General features: G+C 37.7%; 1 protein-coding gene across 1 annotated transcript in view; it reads right to left on the reverse strand.

Moving 5' to 3' along the window:
- LOC104621163 (cyclin-dependent kinase 14-like) overlaps nt 1–19,151 on the reverse strand; it is a 75,887-nt gene extending 56,736 nt beyond the window's left edge. Inside the window, exons 1-3 of the mRNA XM_010287578.1 lie at nt 18,950–19,151; nt 13,046–13,166; nt 3,880–3,973 (exon numbers count right to left, since the gene is read on the reverse strand). Coding sequence (XP_010285880.1) covers nt 3,880–3,973; nt 13,046–13,166; nt 18,950–19,151 — 417 coding nt within the window. The remainder of the gene's footprint in view (nt 1–3,879; nt 3,974–13,045; nt 13,167–18,949) is intronic.
- Between the last annotated feature and the right edge of the window lie 435 nt (nt 19,152–19,586).

The raw sequence follows: 19,586 nt of genomic DNA on the forward strand, positions 1-19,586 counted from the left end.
AAGCCAAGTGATACTTCCCAATTTTGTGTAGTTTTATTTTGATTCAACAGATTGCCTCACATATTTTTCCTATTCCCATGATTTTACTGTTCAACATGTACTTGATTGAAGCTTCACCCTGTCTTGTGCACGTATTACAAGACTAAATAGAAGTGCTGAGGTTATGTATCAGATTATTGGTCCATCAGACCTAGCACCTTGCAACAAAACCTCAAGTTGCTTGTCTCAGAGAATGGCAAAACAGTTTGCTGCACCTTCTCAGTTGCGCTGGCAATGATGATGACACATCACTGGTTTGATACTTTGAGGCAAAATACTCGTTAGCTCTTACAGGCTGTAATTACACTTTTCTCTCATTTTCTATGATGCAGTTCTATCCAGAAAGTAACCTCCGTTCCAATAGGCTGGAAAAAAGTAGGAGTACAGATGTCATAGTATATTGATTAAACCAAATCACCTCTGCATTATGACATTTTATTCACTGTTAAATCTCTTTGAAAAAGCAACCTACTTATACGTGTGATTTCCATTTTACTTGGTAAGTACATTTTTTTAAAAGAGATTATTCACACTTTTAAGTATAGGTGGGAAAAAGAATTCATATTATCAGATCCAAAATGTGACAGTAACAACTTGCAGCTTGCTCATTCATCAACATCTCTAAGTGATGGTCCAGTTCTGAGAACAGATTCTGGGTTATAAACCCTTGCTATTTCATTGAGCCCTACCACAGCAATGGAACCTGAGAATGCTTATTATAAACAGCTGCTGTGACAGAAATAGAAAATCTGTGTATGCCACCATTTAAAAAATCCACAAATGTTTACAGTAATAGAAGCTGGGAAACATAAGCTTAAAGAGAAAAGTACTTAAAACTGAAAATCAATGTCTGTTCTTAATCTGTTACACACAATCCCTTAATTAAGCTATTATTAACCATAAATAAGCATCAATCATAACAAGGAAGAAACATATGTGGTATGCTAGGTTGCATCTACTTTTGCTATGCTATGTGCTATACTTATCCTATGTGAAGAATGCCCATGGCAGAGATATGCAAAAGCATTTAGAGAACCTCTCTTTGACTTCTTGACAATCGCTGAAACAGCATACATACAACATATTTTAATTTCATTTACATAATAATGGAAAATTATACAATAGGAAATCAAACAGACATTTAAGAACTTTGAACTGTTATTCACATTAAATTTTGTTCACTTTTCCTGACTATTATTTCTTAGCATTTTGTGACTTTCCTACTACAATGTAACTGATTCCCAAAAGCCTCAGGCTGCAAGCTGGACTCTTACATGCTATGGATGTGTAGCTATGACTAATACCAATGCAACAGATATGCCACAGATTAATATACCTTTTGTTGCAAGTTGTGTATTTTAGAAGTGGACTACAGAACAAAAGGACTGATGTGAAGATGGACTGTACCTTACACCATTTTCAGAAGACCACCCTTTGTTACATGAAAACCATCACTGTTGGAGGTTGAAAATGTGAACTACGGAAAGACTTTGTGAAAAAGTCTGTTATTGGTTGATCTGTTTCTTTCACAGCTGTGTAAGTGCTCACTGTGTGGGAGTTAACTGCATTAGTTATCTGGTGTAACAACCTGATTAATTTTGTACTTTAGCACTATTAACTACCACACTATACATGATTCACTGGAGAATAAATGAATTTAATCCTTCTGTCCAAATACAAAACCAAATAAGAATAATCCTTGGTTTTATAACTTTTAAATAGATAACTTAAATTCTTAATGATGCCTAGAGTACATTAGGAAGGCACTTACTGAAACTATTTAGTTAAGGCTAACTAGACACTTCCATTAGAAAACCTAATTAATTGGGATTTAAAAATTAGCTCTGATTTACCACGGACCATAAAACTATCCAGTCCAAAAATTTTATCTTTTTATTTGAAGGTTTGTAAAAGATCAAATTAAAGAAACAGTATCAATAAATCATCCTTTGTTATTTCAACACTGTTCTCAATATTTGCAGCTGCAGTTTTAAAACAGAATTTAAAAAAAATTGGCAGGCTTCAAAACCCAACCTGGGGTGTACTTATCTTGGCATTTTAACACACAAATAATTGTGAGGATAGGGAAGAGAAAAGAAAATGGGAAAATACAAAAGGTTTAAAAAAGGCATACAGAAATAGATTTATATGATATACCTATTGCTATTACTTTTGGCACTATATCATAGGATCTCATATGACACAGTGCAAAAATGCCCTGTTAAAGAAAGCACTGATTTCTGCTGTTAGAAATTTACTTAATTTCCATAGCAAAAACACTCTCTATAATTTTACCACAGTAAATGAGATGAAGTCCCAAAGAGGAATGTATTGGTTTCAAGATTTCACATTGTACGAATCAGGAGGAATTTCATCCCGATAAATGAGAAGCACAATAATTTAAGAAAGCAAAGCCCAAAAACTGGCCCAGAAGTTGCTAGCTTAAAACATATAAGCTGGTGAACAAACGAAGCAATTAGACACGTCACAGGAACTGCTCAGAACTGCTGCTCCTTGTGTACTTTGCGGCACAGCTATTCTTCCACAGCACGGAATTTTCAGGATACTAGCCAAGCGGGAAGAATAACAAAATATTTTACAGAAAATGAGGTATTTTTGTATCACAATCAAATAAGGTCTTGTTTTAGAGAGATATTTTTTCTGAGTCACTCCTAAAAGCACTCGCTAAATTCCCCGATATAGTACAAGCAAGTCTGAGTAAACTGAAGAATGTAAATTTCATAAAAACATTATGCAAGACTTACTCTCCCTCCCCATGAGCCAAAAAAGAATCCCAAATAAATCCTCTGCATTTGAAATAAATGGCTACTAACAAAATAATCTTTAAAAGCAAGGGTATACTCATGCTTCCCTTCTAAATTTGTGGTCAGAAGGAAAACGGAGATTGACAGGTTGAGGAAAGAAGCTGCTCTTGAGATACTGTCCCTGATGGCCACCCCGCAGTACACCAGAAGCCACTTTGGCTAGTATCTGGGTGATCAGTGGCTTCCCTGAATAAATGCATGCCACAACAGCACAGCTCCCAGCAGACATCGGACTAAATGAAACTCTTTATTGGCAAGTTAAGAAAAGTTGTTCCTGAGACTTCTGAAAGGGAACTTCCAAACCCAAAGCACAACAGGAGAAAGAGCAAGGTAAAAAAAACAAACACCACCATGAAACACAAAACACCTCCCCAAAAAACACAAGCACACAACCTGGGGAATAAAAATGTGTAAGTTATGGTTTATGCTCGATATAAATTACCTCTTCTTTCACTCCCTGTGTCATCAGTGCTTATAAGCTATGAATGTACCTTTATGAAGGGCCCAATCAGGCAACGACTCCTCTTGAACTTGAGTATAAGCATGACTTCTGATTTTCCATCCTGTTTCTCACCTCATATCCTATCTTATTTTTCCTTTATATGTCTATCTCACAAAAAAAAGTATGCCACTGACATTACAATATTAGCATAATATAAATAGATCACCATCCAGAGTTGTTATTGATCACTTGAAAAGCGAGGATGACAAACTGGCTGGATTTCCATTGACTTATATTTGGAAAGTTTTTTTCCACAGTTGTATAAAAACCTTTCTGTAGATTACTTGAAAAATATTAACTGAAAAAATTAGGATCTGAATTTATTACATAGTCTTCAAGAATATACCAAATAGACTGTAACTAGCTTGTGGACTAGGCTTCCGATCTGTGACTCTATCAGTAATTTAATTCCTGACACAAAGAAATAGAATATTTTAGAAATAGAAACATAAACAAAACATTTATTAATCCTTTGTGATCTTAGGCACATTACTTCAGCAATAAAGAACTCACCAGAAATATCCTTTCAAGCTGATCTTGAATGTCTTTCATTCCTGGAAAAGCAGCGACCCCTTGAATCATTTCTACAAAGATACAACCCACTCCCCTACGAAGGAAAAAAAAAAAAAAGAAAGTATGCAACATTAGAAAGATTTCTTGTAGATGAAATGGCCAGCAACAATGCTTTTGTATCCATCACCAGTATTTAAATAGTATATATTTATTTATTAAAATAAACGCCACCTGAAGGACAAGCATGGGCATTTACGTATGAATACTTCTCAGGTGCCCGAAGGCAAGCATAGAGGTAGCAGGAATATGGGTAGTAGCTGTTGAGACCAATAAAGGCAAAGCTGCTGCCCGGTGTCTGAGTGCTTCCTGAGCAGCACACCCCTGCTCCCAAACACATTCTGGGGATGTGGGATGGCAGTGAGACAGCACCCTTGGCAGAAGCTGAATGGGGACAGGACTGCGGCATGGAGGCACACTGGAAGGGGCTAGATGTGGTAGGAGAATCTGGAAAAAAATGAGTAAAGAGGAAAAGGGCATGTAGCTGCTCACAGCCACTGAACTAAGTTACTGCCCAAATGCAGATGACTTCTGGGATTTGGCTTGGTAGGGTTTTCTTCTCCCCTCTTCCAGCATAAAAGAAGGAAGCTCAAAGCCCACAGCTCTGGGGAGCTGCTGACCCCATCCCCCAGAAGCTCTGCCTGAGAGGTGCTGAGCAGCCACAGGCTCCCTTCCTCTCCCCACCACGACAGCCACCTTTTTATGGGTCCTGTCTCTGGTCTCGCACAAAAGGTACTTCACTTGAGTCCCCCTTATCCCAGTCAGTTCAGCCACTAGCAGAAGTACTGGGAAATCATGGAGAAAAAGTAGTGGAGACATACTAACTAGAGCACAAAGAATAGATTCTCAAAAGTTGAGCAAAGTTTCTCTGACTCTGATTCAAATTTCAGATAATCTATGGGCTTCCTGCATCTGAAAAGCAAAACAAATTACAAACTTGCATTTGCATCTTTTCTATATTAAGAGAGCTCAAGAGTTGCTTGTTCCTTCAGCAAAAATAATTTTAAGATAAAACATCCCCCTTGGCTACCAACAGAATGCAGAACTTGATCATATATTTTAACTTGTTAAATTACATTTTTCTACATACATTTTTCTACAACTTCCACACGCAAACACCTACGTATGCTGTATAACCATGTCTGTGTAAGTAACCACACAAAAAAAAACCCTTCACCCAAAAGAAATGCCAATTCAGTAACGCAAAATATATACCATAATGAACCAAGAATTTGCAAAACTAACTCTGGTACCACCTTTCCCTGAAATTGAGAGTTGTGTTTCTGTGTCAGAAAATCCCAGCAATAACCTCTAATTTAACTTTGGTTTTAGAAGTAAATTATTTGGAATGTAGTAATTAACTATCTTTTCATTGCTTATGCATCGTGACAATGCATTCAGATAGTAGCATTTAATTTTAGTGTTACGTGTGCATATATTTGTGAGGAAGTGGTTCTAGAACAACTTAATGAAAAGAGATTGTCTATTTTCATTAAGGCAGGGCAGTGTTACGTGTGCATATATTCGTGAGGAAGTGGTTCTAGAACAACTTAATAAAAAGAGATTGTCTATTTTCATTAAGGCAGGGGCTGAGTATTTATAGATACCACTTAACTAAGATTAGCAGCAGATAACCTGTGCTTTCCTCATCTCTGAAGGCTTTGACCACTACTGAATAATGAAATAATTTTACATTCCAGGACAATGAGAATTGAAAGTCAAATTTCTTGAAGAAGAAAATTAAACACACATCACCATTTTCTAAAGCATAGATATATTAAGCAAAGTTCTTCTTAGTCATTGAAAAGTGGAGGAAAACTTTGAGAAAGCACAGTTCTGGTCAAATTTCAGAATAATTCAGGTGTTTACAAAAGAAAGGTTAAAATTTATGTTCCATATGCTTCTGCTGGTTACCAAATGAACTGAATTGATTAAACTGCCATTCATCATTTAGTCTGGTTAGTGCTTCATTAGGCAGAGATAGGCACAATATATCTTAGTCAAATACTTATGAACAGTATCAGGATCTCAGGCAAGGAAAAATTCAAGATTTCAGTCAGAAGCCATTTATTCAAAATAAGAAATAAAACAACTGAATTTAGACTAGAAAAAAAAAAGAGTTCTATTCTTGCAACCAGAAAACAGGCATTTGATTAAACCAGCGTATCACTTGAGGGCATTTACTATCTGCAGAGAAGCTTCAGCTAGCTGTTTGAACAGAAATGCTGTAAAGGCAACAGGAAGATTTTGCTGAATTCTACATTGTTTCACATAAAGTATTTACAAAATTTTCTACTTTTAGTGGGCCTGACACAAGTATGAGCCAAAAATAAGTAAGAACTGTGAACACTACTGAAGAAAAGATTCCTTCTTGGAAAGAAGAATCCTATTATGTGTCTTGGACTCTTGTGTAACCTAGCACTCCATTTAGTCACAAGCTGAAATAAGAGTGAAAGAGTACTGGAGTTAATTAAACAACTAATACAAAGATCGAAAGGTTATTAAAATCATTTAGGAGAGAAACATAAACAACCTTCAAGGTTTGAGCTGGAGGACTGCTGTTCCCTTTGCCCTTGCTGAAAATTAAGCTTATGCTTGGTTTCAAAGCTTACGGTGTTCAGTGCATTGGAGAGTAAGTCCATAGAAAAAGAAGACTAAATGATTAAAAAAACCAACCAACCAACCAAAAAAAAAAAAAAAAAAAAAGGCATGACACTGAACTGATAAGAAATACCCAGAAAGCCATAATGGCACATAAAGCCTTCAAGACGGCTGGATGGTATTTTAGATATCTTAGTGGTATCAATGAATTTTAGGCTCACAGCAATTAAAAACTGAGGATAGAATAGGATCCCTGAATCACAAACTGTAAGTGCACAGACACTGAACATGAAAAGAAATAAAGCCTCTACAAGGCCTTGAAATTTAGTCTTGTTTTTGTAGACCTCACAAACAGTTAAACAGGTTAGAGAGATTTTTGAGCAAAGCAAAAATTGTTTTTTGTGCCAGAAGAACTTGTTTGTAAGGAAAAATTAAGAGAACAATGTCATTCTTGGCTACAAGAAAACACAAGGGGCAGGGAAATTGTGATGACTCTGTATTTAAAATTATGCAAAATTAAAGACAAGGAAGAAGTGATTAGGAATTCAATGGTTCCCAGAACTGTAGGTAGATCCAAGACAGCATAACTAGAAATAGCAGAATGCCTTTAGGAAATAAAGATTTTAGGGTGAGTGTTACATTTAACAACTGTGCTGTACCCCAGCCTCCCAATGGACTTCTTGAAGCTCCACAGTTACAGTTGTGTAAAACTAGACAAGCTGAAGCACTTGAGAATATTCTTCAGGGAACAGACTTGCATTAACAGTAGGGTGGATAAGATGATCTCACAGATCACTCCCATCTCTAGTTTCTATGACGCAAATATTACTTCTTGAAATATGAAATACAACCAATTAACTTGGCTTTATTGTGCATGCATCTCCAAGGGTATGTTATTTACCTATCATTTGTGCACACTCAATATACAATGCCATTTTCAGCCAGCACTTGAAAAATAATTTTTCATTAGCCTAACATATTTCAGTGTATTCGATATTCCTACTCTCTTTACAGGACTTCTTTATTTGAATAAATAAGCCAAATGCTACGACTTCATTTGGAGATCTTGCCAATGGAACGGCATAGAATAACCTTGCAAAGTAAAAGTGACAGCCATTTAATGCTGAAATGGGTGGCTTACCCTCTGATGACAAAAAGTGTGACTAAACCTATTGATGTATTGATGAGACCATATGTGGCCATACCATGTAATATCACTCTTCTATTGTCCTGCTTAATTTCCTGGGACTCTGGCTGTCATCATACAGCCTTCTACAGAGTAGGAGTTAACAGCACAGCTAAATGAGTTTCTCTTGCATTTAAACTGACATAGTAAATGAGCCTGTAAAAATGAAGTTGGATCCCTCAGGAAACTGCTATTTTTTTTTTTTTTTTCTGCACAGCTTTTATAATTCAAGAGGGTATTCCCTTAAAATTAACTTTTTGCAGGAATCTTTCTATTGGACTCACTTGTTCTGTAAAAGCAGAATGCAAAAAAAGCTCAAGAAAATAATCTTCAAACTTGGGCAACATTTTGCCATGAGATGTTTTCCTGTTGAACATGTGCTTCCTGGTTTTCTTTTCAGGACCCTGATACCTTTATAAGGCACTTTCCTGACACACATGCAACATACTTATAGCAGTGGAAAAGTGATAGTAAATCTGATGTTCCAAATGGATAAAAGCAGTTTTTAGACAGGAACTGAAATGCCCTTCCAACAACTATAGACCAAGACAGTTTCCTCACACATAGTGTTTCTATGAATTCGATCCTATGAGAATTTTCCAATCAGAAGTTAATTCAGCTGATAAAACTTTTGAAGAACTCACTGACAACGAAAGAAGTTTAAGTAACAATACCTTGACAGTTATCGCAAGATCCTCAACTTAATATCCTAATCCTACAGATTAACATTTCTTTGGAGTGGAAGTCATAATCATAAAGAACATCAAGGGCAAAAGAACTAATTTACCCTATGCTGTTATGTCTCTCAGGCCCCAAGCAGTATTTCTTCAGGGTATACTGGGACTCCTGTGCTCAGATTTCTTTCACTGCAAACTGTTTACACCAGATACAGAATAAAGATGCCTTTGTAATGTCCCCTGTGCAAAAACGTAATTTGGTGCACCTGTGTCTAAGCCAAGATCCATTTTTATTTAATAAATATCTTAATTACTGCCATAGGTCTTCATTGGTCAAATATTCATGAAAGCATGCATGGAATTACAGTGAGAACTCAAATCTGCACTTGGAACAGGCTGTGGGTGGAAAGTGGTGTGTTCCTGAAAAACATCATTTATGTTTTCAACAATAGGATAGATAGAAAAACTCCATATGAAGAGCTTTCTGTAAATTAAGATCAGAATTGAAATCAGGTATATCAATCCAGATGTTACAAAGTTAAGTAACAGTGATCTAATAAGCAATTTCATAACATTTGACTGGCCTAGTTTTAAGTGATTTCTTCCACAGCACTAAACATAGTTGATGTTAGTTAATAAAAGTGAATTTAAAATATATCATGGCCCATAACTTCTTAGGTTACCTGACCTGTGAATAAGAGTGTATTTTTTAAAAGCAAAACAACAGGATATGCAAAAAAAAAATCACCAGCTGTTGGCAAACACAGTTTAAAGCCAGATGCACTTCAAAATAAAATATCCCTAGTGACTTCCTGATGTAAGCAACCCAGATGTAGCAGTACATGCATTACCAGAATAAAAAAGGATTTAATATCCTGTTTAAATTGCTTCATTTACTAATACTATATTCTTCCTATAGGGAAAAAAAATACAAGAGGTTCATTTGGGGATTTTTTTACCTATGTTTCTGTATTACTTATATATGGGTTTTAGTAATTCATAAACCCTTTACGTATTGAAGCTTATTTTCCTTGCGTTTACTTTCAAAGGACTGTAAAATTCAAGGATTAGGAAAGTTATACTAGAGGCAATGCAAAGCCATTTTCCTAGCTACTAGTAAGTCCTCATCAAAAAGGGAAAAAAATAAAGGTATATCAAAGGTTATCACAACTCTTTGATGCAGTCTTGGGTAGTATAATACATTCACACAATGCCGCTGTATCAAATGCTGTCAGCAGTAAATCACAAAGCCCACTGCACTGATTTCCATCACCAGCCTGACACCGCTAATGCATGCACGTCTTCATTGATATTATTTTATTGCCAGTGGCTATTTAAAAAAAGAATGCAGGAGAATGTAAAACTGCATGTGGATCATTAGCTTTTAGTTACTATCCTAATGTCCTACCCTGGCAAATGAAGTGTAAAAATAGCCCACAGCCTCTGCCAGCTGCTTCCCAGCCACTGTCCAGTGGTTAATATTTGGACTCCTTTTTCATGCAGCTGGTCTTCCACTCAGTAGGAGCCCCACTTTCTGTTCCTTGGGAACCAGCATGAAATGTCATTTATCATGGCTATAGCAAAGGCCCTCTGTCTTTTTTTTTTTTCCCCTGAACAGAAGAAACAGCTGTGCTTTCTACCTCAACATTATTTAAATATTTAGTGAAGTGGCTGCCTAGTTTTGTCATCATGTAGATCATCAATAAGGACACATGAGAGCACATACTATCTGCCATAAGGACATAATGCCAGTAATTGCATAAAAATGCTAATGCTACAAACACACTTTTGATAACAAATTACCAAATTATCTTGGAATCTGATGGTAGGTGCGTTTCTCTGCGGCTCCCTTCCTCCCACTCTGGGAAGTCACTAAGTGGTTTTAATGTAATTATGGCCCAGCTATGTACAACCGTTGTATAAATAAAGCCCCAAGCCTGCCTGTGCTCCAGCAGAGCTCACTGTTAGATGTACCAAATAAGCATAAGTGACCTTAACGTGCAACTACACCTCTCACAATCAGACTGGAAGCGCTGCGTCAGACAATCCAGCAAAGCAGAGAAGTAAAAACCTAAACCTCTGCTGTCACACGCAATATACGTTTGCTCTAATCTGGTTTCTGATGTGGCAGTAGCTGAGCCTTTACATAAATTCCTGCCATGTGAAAGAGACTGTACTACTAGGGTTTTTTTCCTAAGCTTTTCACAGTTCTTCAGTTTGTACAGGGCAGCAAAAATTTATAAGTGCTATTAATCTACTACAAGAGCAGTATGACATAATTTTTAATTTGAAACAAACTTCACCACCTCCATCCCTGAGCAACTAGATCTTTTTTAGACCTATATGAAATGCTCTGTACCAGAGGACATCACTTATTGTTATCATTGAATATACAGAAGATATAATTACTGTGTTCTTCCTCAATACTCTTGCATCAATTATCATTATAAAAGTCCTGACAAAAACATGACCTGCATTGCCGAAGTGGCATTTTGAGTCCTTCCTTCATCTTCCCTGCTGTTCATGTAATTTGAATATAAACATGATTATGAAGGGAATGCTCAGTCTGCAATTAGAATAGATTTTAAATGGTTCTATTGGTTGCATGGCTTAATTTGATCTCTATTACAGTAACACCACATAGTTTGACTATACTTTTTAATAGTGCTTTTATGAAAATCATTATTGAGAGGAACGTTAAAATATGGTTTTAGAAGCTATTAAACTTTTCAGTGAACCACTTTTCTTTGTGGAAAAAGTTTCAGTGAGAATCAAAAATGTTTTAAAATCCTTTGTTTGGTTTAAAAAGAAAAAAAAAATAATCCCCCCCTTCCTTTTAAAATGAAAGAATTTTTTTATTGACAAATATTAAAAAAAAAAAAATCCAATGTCGCTTTTGACTAAAAAATCATTTTAGAGAATTTCTTGAGCAGTTTGCTCTATTTAAACACTTAAAAATTTTCTTTAATGGTCTCCATATATCATTTCCTGCTCTTTGTACTTCATAAATTGAGACACATACGTACACACATACATAAAGATGTGGGACTCTCAAGAAATGAACACATGTAGACTGAACTACAAGAAGATGAGCACAAAGAACTATTTATGTCTCCCAGCTATTTCCACCCTCTGATGCAGTTGCCCTGCATCTCCTAAGCAAGTCAAGCTTCTTGCTGAGAGTGTCAGAGGTGTCTCCAGGACAAGAGGTGACTGCAAAACGTCAGGAGCAGATGGGATGCAGAGATTGCATCGAGTCAGTGAAGACACCAGGTTGAACCTGATCTTTGGGAAAACAGGACGATTTTAGGACAGATGAGAAGCTGAGATGCAGGCGGAAATTATTTTAGATCTGTGAGGTGGAGAATGGTTTGAAGAAAAGCAGACATTTGACACAAGAAAATGCTGCCTTTGCCTCTCTGGTGCAGTTGCAATATCACAACATTCACATTTGGAGACATTTGTTCACCTACCACTATAGGTAAAGGAACTACAGCAGCCGGAGGCCCAGTTATATTAAATGCCCTCTTCAGTATTAGATATTCTAGTATTTATACTCTGTAACCCCTAATGAAATGATCCTGCAGTGTCTAACTCCTGCCCCCAGGAGTCAAGACTTAATAGTGCTACAGGGATAAACTAGATGAGATTTTCAGGAAAACATTTACCTTATCTTAGAGTTACCTCTAGATTTTAACATAATCATAATTCTGAACTTAGGTTGCCTGTATTAAAGAAATATATTTCAGCAAACTACAAAAAACCATTATCTTTATCTGAAACTTGGTCAGTATCTTTTTTTTTTCCCCTCAAATGAAACAAGTTGTATAGATTTAAAAAGTCAAATGCACATTCAAAAAAAATTAACATCTTCCACAGCATGAGACCTTCTTTGCAAGGACAAATGTTTTTTTCCACATTTCTGTTTCTTGAATCAACATGCATTGCTTCTACTAACATAGGCAAAGCTCTTAATAATTACAGAATTTGTACAGACTACAGAGATCCTGTGACCTCAAAACCTACAGGGATAAATGAAGAACCTCCATCTTGGTTTCTAACAGTCAAAAAACTCAAACACTTTCTTTGTTCAACACAGGACTAAATGATGTTATCAAAAAGGAGCAAAGTGCTAGATATTGTACAAATCAAACTGCCCTTTCAAACCTGCAAGTCTACCTAAAATCTGTAGGTTTGAAAGAAAACTATTCAGTGATGTGTCATACACTGAATTACTGTTAACACGTACAGTAGATTAAGAACTGAAGCTGTATCCTCACATCCAGAGAATCGCGGTTTTGTTCTTGCTACAGCTGGGCGTGGTGAAAGTCTATCTTCTGCAAAACAAGTATTGTATCATACCAAAGTACCACATTAAGACTGCAAAAGTCAAGCAACAACTCAAGTCTCCTGCAAAGCACCAGTGGCTCTTCTAGTGGTATGTCAACAGCAGGTACCAGCTGCCAACCGGTGGGGTGGCAGGAAGGGATTCCATTAGGGAAATACTGAGTGAACTATGCAGATTATTATTACACACATTTTTTAACCTGTACCATTAATCTCACTGTGCATTTGTTTTAAACATCTGAAGAAAATCAGAGCTAAAGCACCTACATAGAGCCTTGTGTAAAGATGTTATACTTACCACATGTCAAGGCAGGTGGAATATTCTGTTGATCCCAGAAGGACATCTGGAGGCCTGTACCATAGGGTTACCACTTCATTGGAATATGTATGGCTGGGAACTGATTTAGCTCTTGCAAGACCTGTGGGGGAAATACAAATAAATTAATGCAAACAAAACAAAGAAACAGTTTGGGGTATAGTTATGATCCTAAAAAATACATAAGCACACATCACATAACATGACGGCATGCTGCAAGTGTTTTTTTCTTCCAGTATTGGAATAAGTTACTTAATGAAAGAACATGGTAGCATCTATCATTTAGTACCTGGCTTAACAGAACTGTGAATATTATGAAGGAATAATAAAAAACGCTTTTCATAATGACAACCACAGGCCTAGGAGAGGTGCAACGATATATTGTGGCATACCTAAATGAAACACAAATAAACAAAGATTTCCATTTCCATTAAATGCTCATCCTTAGGCATCAACAGTCTTTCATTTCAGTGTTATTTAGAAAAAGGAAATGAAAAGAAAACTCCCACACAAACAGTGCCACAGATGAGATATAGTTGTTTAGGTGAGCCTAAGGAAACCTTCCACAGTTTACAGAGCGAACCCCAGCCTGCTTATTCAAGTTTATATTTGAAAACAGTAGACACACTTACACATTAACATTCAAATAAATATTAATATTGCAGTAATACATCAGAAAATGGTATGTGCAAAATTCTTCTCTCTTAACAAACATATATTGGCAGCGTACCAATCTCAGAAGCAGAAATCATTTCAATGATATGTGTGGCCTCCTAAAGACATACAATTTACAATAATTGTCTTTTAAGCTTGTCAGTCATTTAAAATAATTCACATTACTACACAACCATAATCTCTTAAGTTAAAAAAAGCAGTAAAGAACATACTTTTCTAACAGTTCTCCTACAAAAGCCTCTCTCCTCCAGGAAATGGAAAGAGGTTTTCAGTGCTATGGTGACTGTTCCCATGACATGCCTACAAACACCTTTTCCAAATAATCTGCTCCTAGTTACTGCCTTAGGTGCATTCACTCTCTTGCTGGGAACACTGGACATGCACAAGTAATGGAAATCAGGAGAATGCGTTACTGGGGTTTTTTGTGTCTTCCTAAACAAAGAACTACCAATTTCCCTTTCACAAAATAAATGAAATTACCGAAACAGAAGGTCATGTCTTACACCTTACAGAAACCAAAAAGCAAAGTCAGACACTGAGAAAGAAATATGCAACATGAGAATTCACATAAGAGTGCAGATGAGAATCCTTTGCACCTTCATTCTTAATACACTGGAGAAGCTATTTAAGAACAGTTAATCTCAGTGAATACATCTCCATAGTAATGATGGCAAATCTTGCCAGCAGATTGCATTATCAGCTGATTATAGCAATTAGACCAGTGTAGGGGAATAATTTGACTTGTATGCCAGAATTTATTCTAAAAAAATTACATTCCAAATATGAATAACCATTTTTAGTTTTAGCTTTCAGACTTCCACATTTTTTACATTCATGCACCTGGCCACCAGTTTGACAAGTAACTTGGCTCACACAGACAACTCACAGTTGTCCAACACTGTACATCCTCAAAGAGGCCAGAGGAGAGGTCACATCACATGCTCTGCAGTGCCTCAGCCTTCAGATTAATGTTTTGCTTGTAGGAGATCAGAAACCACCAAATGCTCTAACTGGTGAATAATTCTTACTCCTAGCTGTTGCGCTTTAACCCCAGCCAGCAACTAAGCACCGTGCACTCACTCCCCTGCAGTGGGATGGGGGAGAGAATCGGAAGGGTATAAGTGAGAAAACTCGTGATTGAGATAAAGACAGTTTAATAGGGAAAGCAAAAGCCGTGCACACAAGCAAAGCAAAACAAGGAATCCATTCACCACTCCCCATGGGCAGGCAGGTGTTCAGCCATCTCCAGGAAAGCAGGGCTCCATCATGTGTAACGGTTACTTGGGAAGAGAAACGCCATGACTCTGAATGTCCCCCCCTTCCTCCTTATCCCCCCAGCCTCATATGCTGAGCATGACGTCATATGGTATGGAATACGCCTTTGGCCAGTTGTGCAGCTTGTGCAGCCCCAGGTGCTGGTGGGGTGGGGTGAGAAGCAGCAAAGGCCTTGATTCTGTGTAAGCACTGCTCAGCAATAACAAAAACAGCAATAATGAAAACATCCCTGTATTATCAACACTGTTCCCAGAGCAAATCCAAAACATAGCCCCATACTAGCTACTATGAAGAAAATGAACTCTATCCCAGACAAAACCAGCACACTAGCCCAGAGAAACATCAACAAGTTTCAGAGCACCTATATCCCATGTGACTAAGCTGAAACAGTAGTCCCTGAATTTGTGGATGTGGATATGGCCCTACTATTATTAAGCTAAATAAAAATTATGAAAAGATTTGAGAAGCCTGGATGGTGAATGCCCCCATCCTTCGCCTGTCTGAGCCTCCCTTTAGTCTCGCCTGAGGAAGACTGAATTTGGTTGCAAACAATTTGCTCTCTAATCTGCTACCTAGCTTTGGTAGGAGAAAAGGCATAGGCAGGCAGGGAAAAGGCATTTTTAAAAAGCCAGAAACATCATGTGATTTGAGGACAACTGTCAAAAAACTTTAGAGCTTGTGGGGCAAACTCAGGTCTCCATGACACAAAGTCATCGATCCACACACTCAAGAAATCTCCCATGTAGGGAGGAATAAGTACCCAACTTGCCATACCAGAAGTTATACTGCAAATAATGCAATCTGCATGCTTGCCTGCCAGTTTCTGCCACTTTACTGGCCAGGAGGGAGCTTTGCAAGTGCTTTCCTCCCGCTGGGTGACCATTCAGCATAGAACCAGCCCTCCCATCCTGCTGAGACTGCTGCCCACCCTGTTTCCTCAGCCCACTGCTTCTAGATCTCCTTCACCTCTAATCCATTCCAGGTTAACCAAAACCCATCCAATTTTCAAAGGATGGCCCTTTTTGGCTAATCCCAGCCTGCTGGAAAACTAAATGGTTTTCTTTAATGTGCTCTTCTCTCCCAAAACACCATGAAAAGTCTCCTTTGAAGTTAGCTGCTACGTCTTGTTAGAAGAGGGTCACTCCCGGAATGAAGAAAGTTATAAACAAAACCTTAATTTGTAATAGCACGTTGAAACCATACATTGGCATCAGACAGCATCACCGGGTCTAAGAGGTTCATGGGTACAGGCCATGTTTTAAGTTGTGGCCAGTTGGTTTCCTAGCTGGGCACATACACTACTTTGGAAACGAAATGTCCAAATGGAAAGCAGGAGTGAGCAACCGAGGGAGCTATTCACAAAGGCTAAACTTTGGCAGAGGAGAATTTGGCACAGTCCCGCTATTCAGTGGATTGCTCCCCCTGTGCAGAACTGAAAGGATCTGAATTAGGTTAATGCCTCGGAGGAGCTGCTTTCTCTCAGGGAGAGAGCAAAGTTTCCTTTTTCTGACTAACGCTCTGCATAAAGAAGGCATTTGCAAATATGAACACTTTCACTTGAAGACTCAAAATTAATGCAAACGTCTCTCATCACACGTAAGGCATGAAAAAATAACCTCATCTTTCAGATATATTTACAGTTTAAAAAGAATGGTATCAAAATATATATGTGAAACACTAACAAGATACTGCATTTCTTGTTTTGACGCTCCAGATGCGAATAGACGACAGTTACCAGTTTGGGGTTTGGGTTTGTTTTTTTTTCCCCAGATATCCTCCTGCAAGAAAATTTGCTACATATTTTATACGCTTTTACATATCCAAATATGCTTACTCATGCAAAATTTATTTAACCACATCCTTCAACTGGAAGGAAACTGAAGGGTGGGATTAATTAGCACAGCATGTTCGATCACTTTCTTTAAGGGTTCCCTGTCTGTTTCCATGGTTACACTACAGGAAGAGCGACAATCTCGTTTTAAAAAGACAGAGCTTATGAGGGATCATCAAAACTTCAATCCTTACTGGCTAGTGTGCATAAAAGCCAAAAGGTAAATGGAGAGATCACCAGGTGAGCACCCAGTATTTACATATTGCTGCTTGAGCACTTTTTTGCCTGGGAAGGTGGAGGAGGACCTTCTAATAAGCAGTGAATTCCGCTTTGGTTCCTGTGTCTTCCAAAAGATAAAAGGTCAGCACATGTCCTGCTGTTGCAGCCTTATTTTGAAAGCAGGAAGCCAAGCATAAGGCCCAGTTATTACAAGTCAGGTCGTGTCAGACCCACTGGGGAACTTGTGTGTAATTATGGGAAGAACAGACACTGTTTAATGCTCTCCAGACACTTCTGTGGCCATTATTTATCCAAACCGAAAGAAGAAACTGTTCTGATGCATTAAATACTGCAACGCTTGCACAACAGCATCTACCTGCACTGTGACAGAAACCACAACTTTGTTTTAACTCATCCATTAAACAGCAACTCAGGATACCCTGCAGTGGTCTGTATTTAAAATACCAGGTGAATGATCTGTGCCTATGTATGTATATGTCTCTAACACACAAAACCTCCTGCTGCCTCCTACTCTGAATTAAAAAAAAAATAATAAAGTAGGAAGCTATTTCCTTCTTTGGTAAATACAATTTTCTCGGCTTCATCTGGCTTTATCTTTTATCTCAGACTCAGGGGTTGTATCTGATTTTACCTAGCATCAATTATTGACAACACACATTGCACTGATTTATCACTGTAATTTTTAAATTGTATTTGGTTTTTACAAGAGGCCGCAGCTATATTCAGACTCAAGACCTATTCAATACATGCATCTTTGGCTACATGAGCACAAATATTAATATTTGATACCTCTTTAGCTGCAGGATAGCTTTCTAGTCAAGTTCATATGACAATCAGGAAGCCTTTGTTCACAGCGAATACGATTCTGCAAATGAGGAAACCAGTCATGACTGCAAAAACAAGGGCTTGCCAGCCACGTGCATTGTTTCCCTTTCCATTATACCTTAAATGTGTTGACCTGTTTACTATTTTGATTTAGATATACCAAAAAGGGCTCTTGCAAGGCATACTGCAAAAAAAAGGGGGTTTTGCTGCTGTTTTTCCTTGAGTCAGATTCTTTTCATGCTTCCTTCTTTAGCCTCCTGTTTTGTTTAACAATTACCTAGAGCTTGAGGTAAACAGCTTGTAAAGCCATAACTATGATTCAGTAACAATATTAAAATATTGTTAATGTATTCTATTGTAGATCATGAACTGTCAGCTATCCTTAACCTATTTTCTCAGCTACTTGTTTGCCAACAGAAGCATTTATTCAGTGAACACCTGAATGACAACAAAGCAGAAGTAAAATGGGTGGAAACACTGACACTGCTTCAATGAAGCAGTAAGCTCTCTAACCCTGAAATCCATTCTCAGCAATCAAAAGCATCCTGCAGCCTTTAGGTAAAGGCTCAGTTCTGCTTTACCAGAGCATCTGAGTTCAATTCCTTTCAAATAAGATAAATTACCTACAATATCCTATGTCCAAGTCCTAATAGAGCCACTAGATTACGGTAGTGCTGTTCATTTATAAAAGTTACTCACTATCAGGGAGAGACTAATCAAGTTCCCCAATTAATATTCCCAAAATGCATTTGAGCAATGACTGGTCTTCCAAACTGGGGTGCAGGAGTCAGTCTTCAGGAGAGTGAGCAATAAGCAAGGCAAAAGGCATGTGTGCCTCAGCCTGTCTGATTTTTCCAGCTGTGTCAGTTGTTCTAACAAAAGATTATTTTTCCCTGTAAATCTTATCTCATGTATGTCTCCAGACAATCACTTACAGTAACGCAGATGATAATTATTCTGGTCTGTGAATGGGACTCAACTGTCAATTTGACAAACACAAGTTACAGAAAGGGGAGACACAGAACTACTATTTTTGCTACCAGAAAGAATGACTCTAGCCCTCGTGAAAAGTGTTTTTCTCTTTCCAACAACTCCAGCATCATCTCTTTCGTCATCGCCTCTTTCTTCTGCCTCCTGAGCCACCCAAAGGATCATATACGGTGGAAAGCTGGGATACGAGAAAGAGCTCAGCTGTTGGTTGCATATTAAAAGATTCTTTTGATTAATTTGACTGAAAGCCATCTTAGCTATAAAGTAGTTTATTCCCCTGCTTTAAAATCCATATAAAAAGTTTCTGACACATTTTGAAAAAGCCCATTGATGCTGAACATGTCCCATGTGGCCAAATTCATTCATTGTCTAGCAGAAAAAAACACACTAAAAATTTGTTTCCAATCAAAAAGTGGTATGGAAACGCAAAAGAAATATACGTTCCATTTTCAACACAGGGAAAATACATCTGTTCCCGTGGCCTTCTGGGTCACCACGAATATGTTCAAACTGCCTCTGCTAGTCTAGAAGCAGAAAAATAACAGTGTGGGAATGAAAAAAAAAGAAAGAAACAACCTGTACCAACACTGTAAACATACACACAGACGCAAAAGCTAAGAGAACTCAAGGACAGATAGAAATTTCACATCAAAGATAACTTTTGCATTACTGAAAAGATGCGGATTC

The sequence above is a fragment of the Phaethon lepturus genome, unplaced genomic scaffold (genome assembly GCF_000687285.1).
Source record: "Phaethon lepturus isolate BGI_N335 unplaced genomic scaffold, ASM68728v1 scaffold2225, whole genome shotgun sequence".
Taxonomy (NCBI): Eukaryota; Metazoa; Chordata; class Aves; order Phaethontiformes; family Phaethontidae; genus Phaethon; species Phaethon lepturus.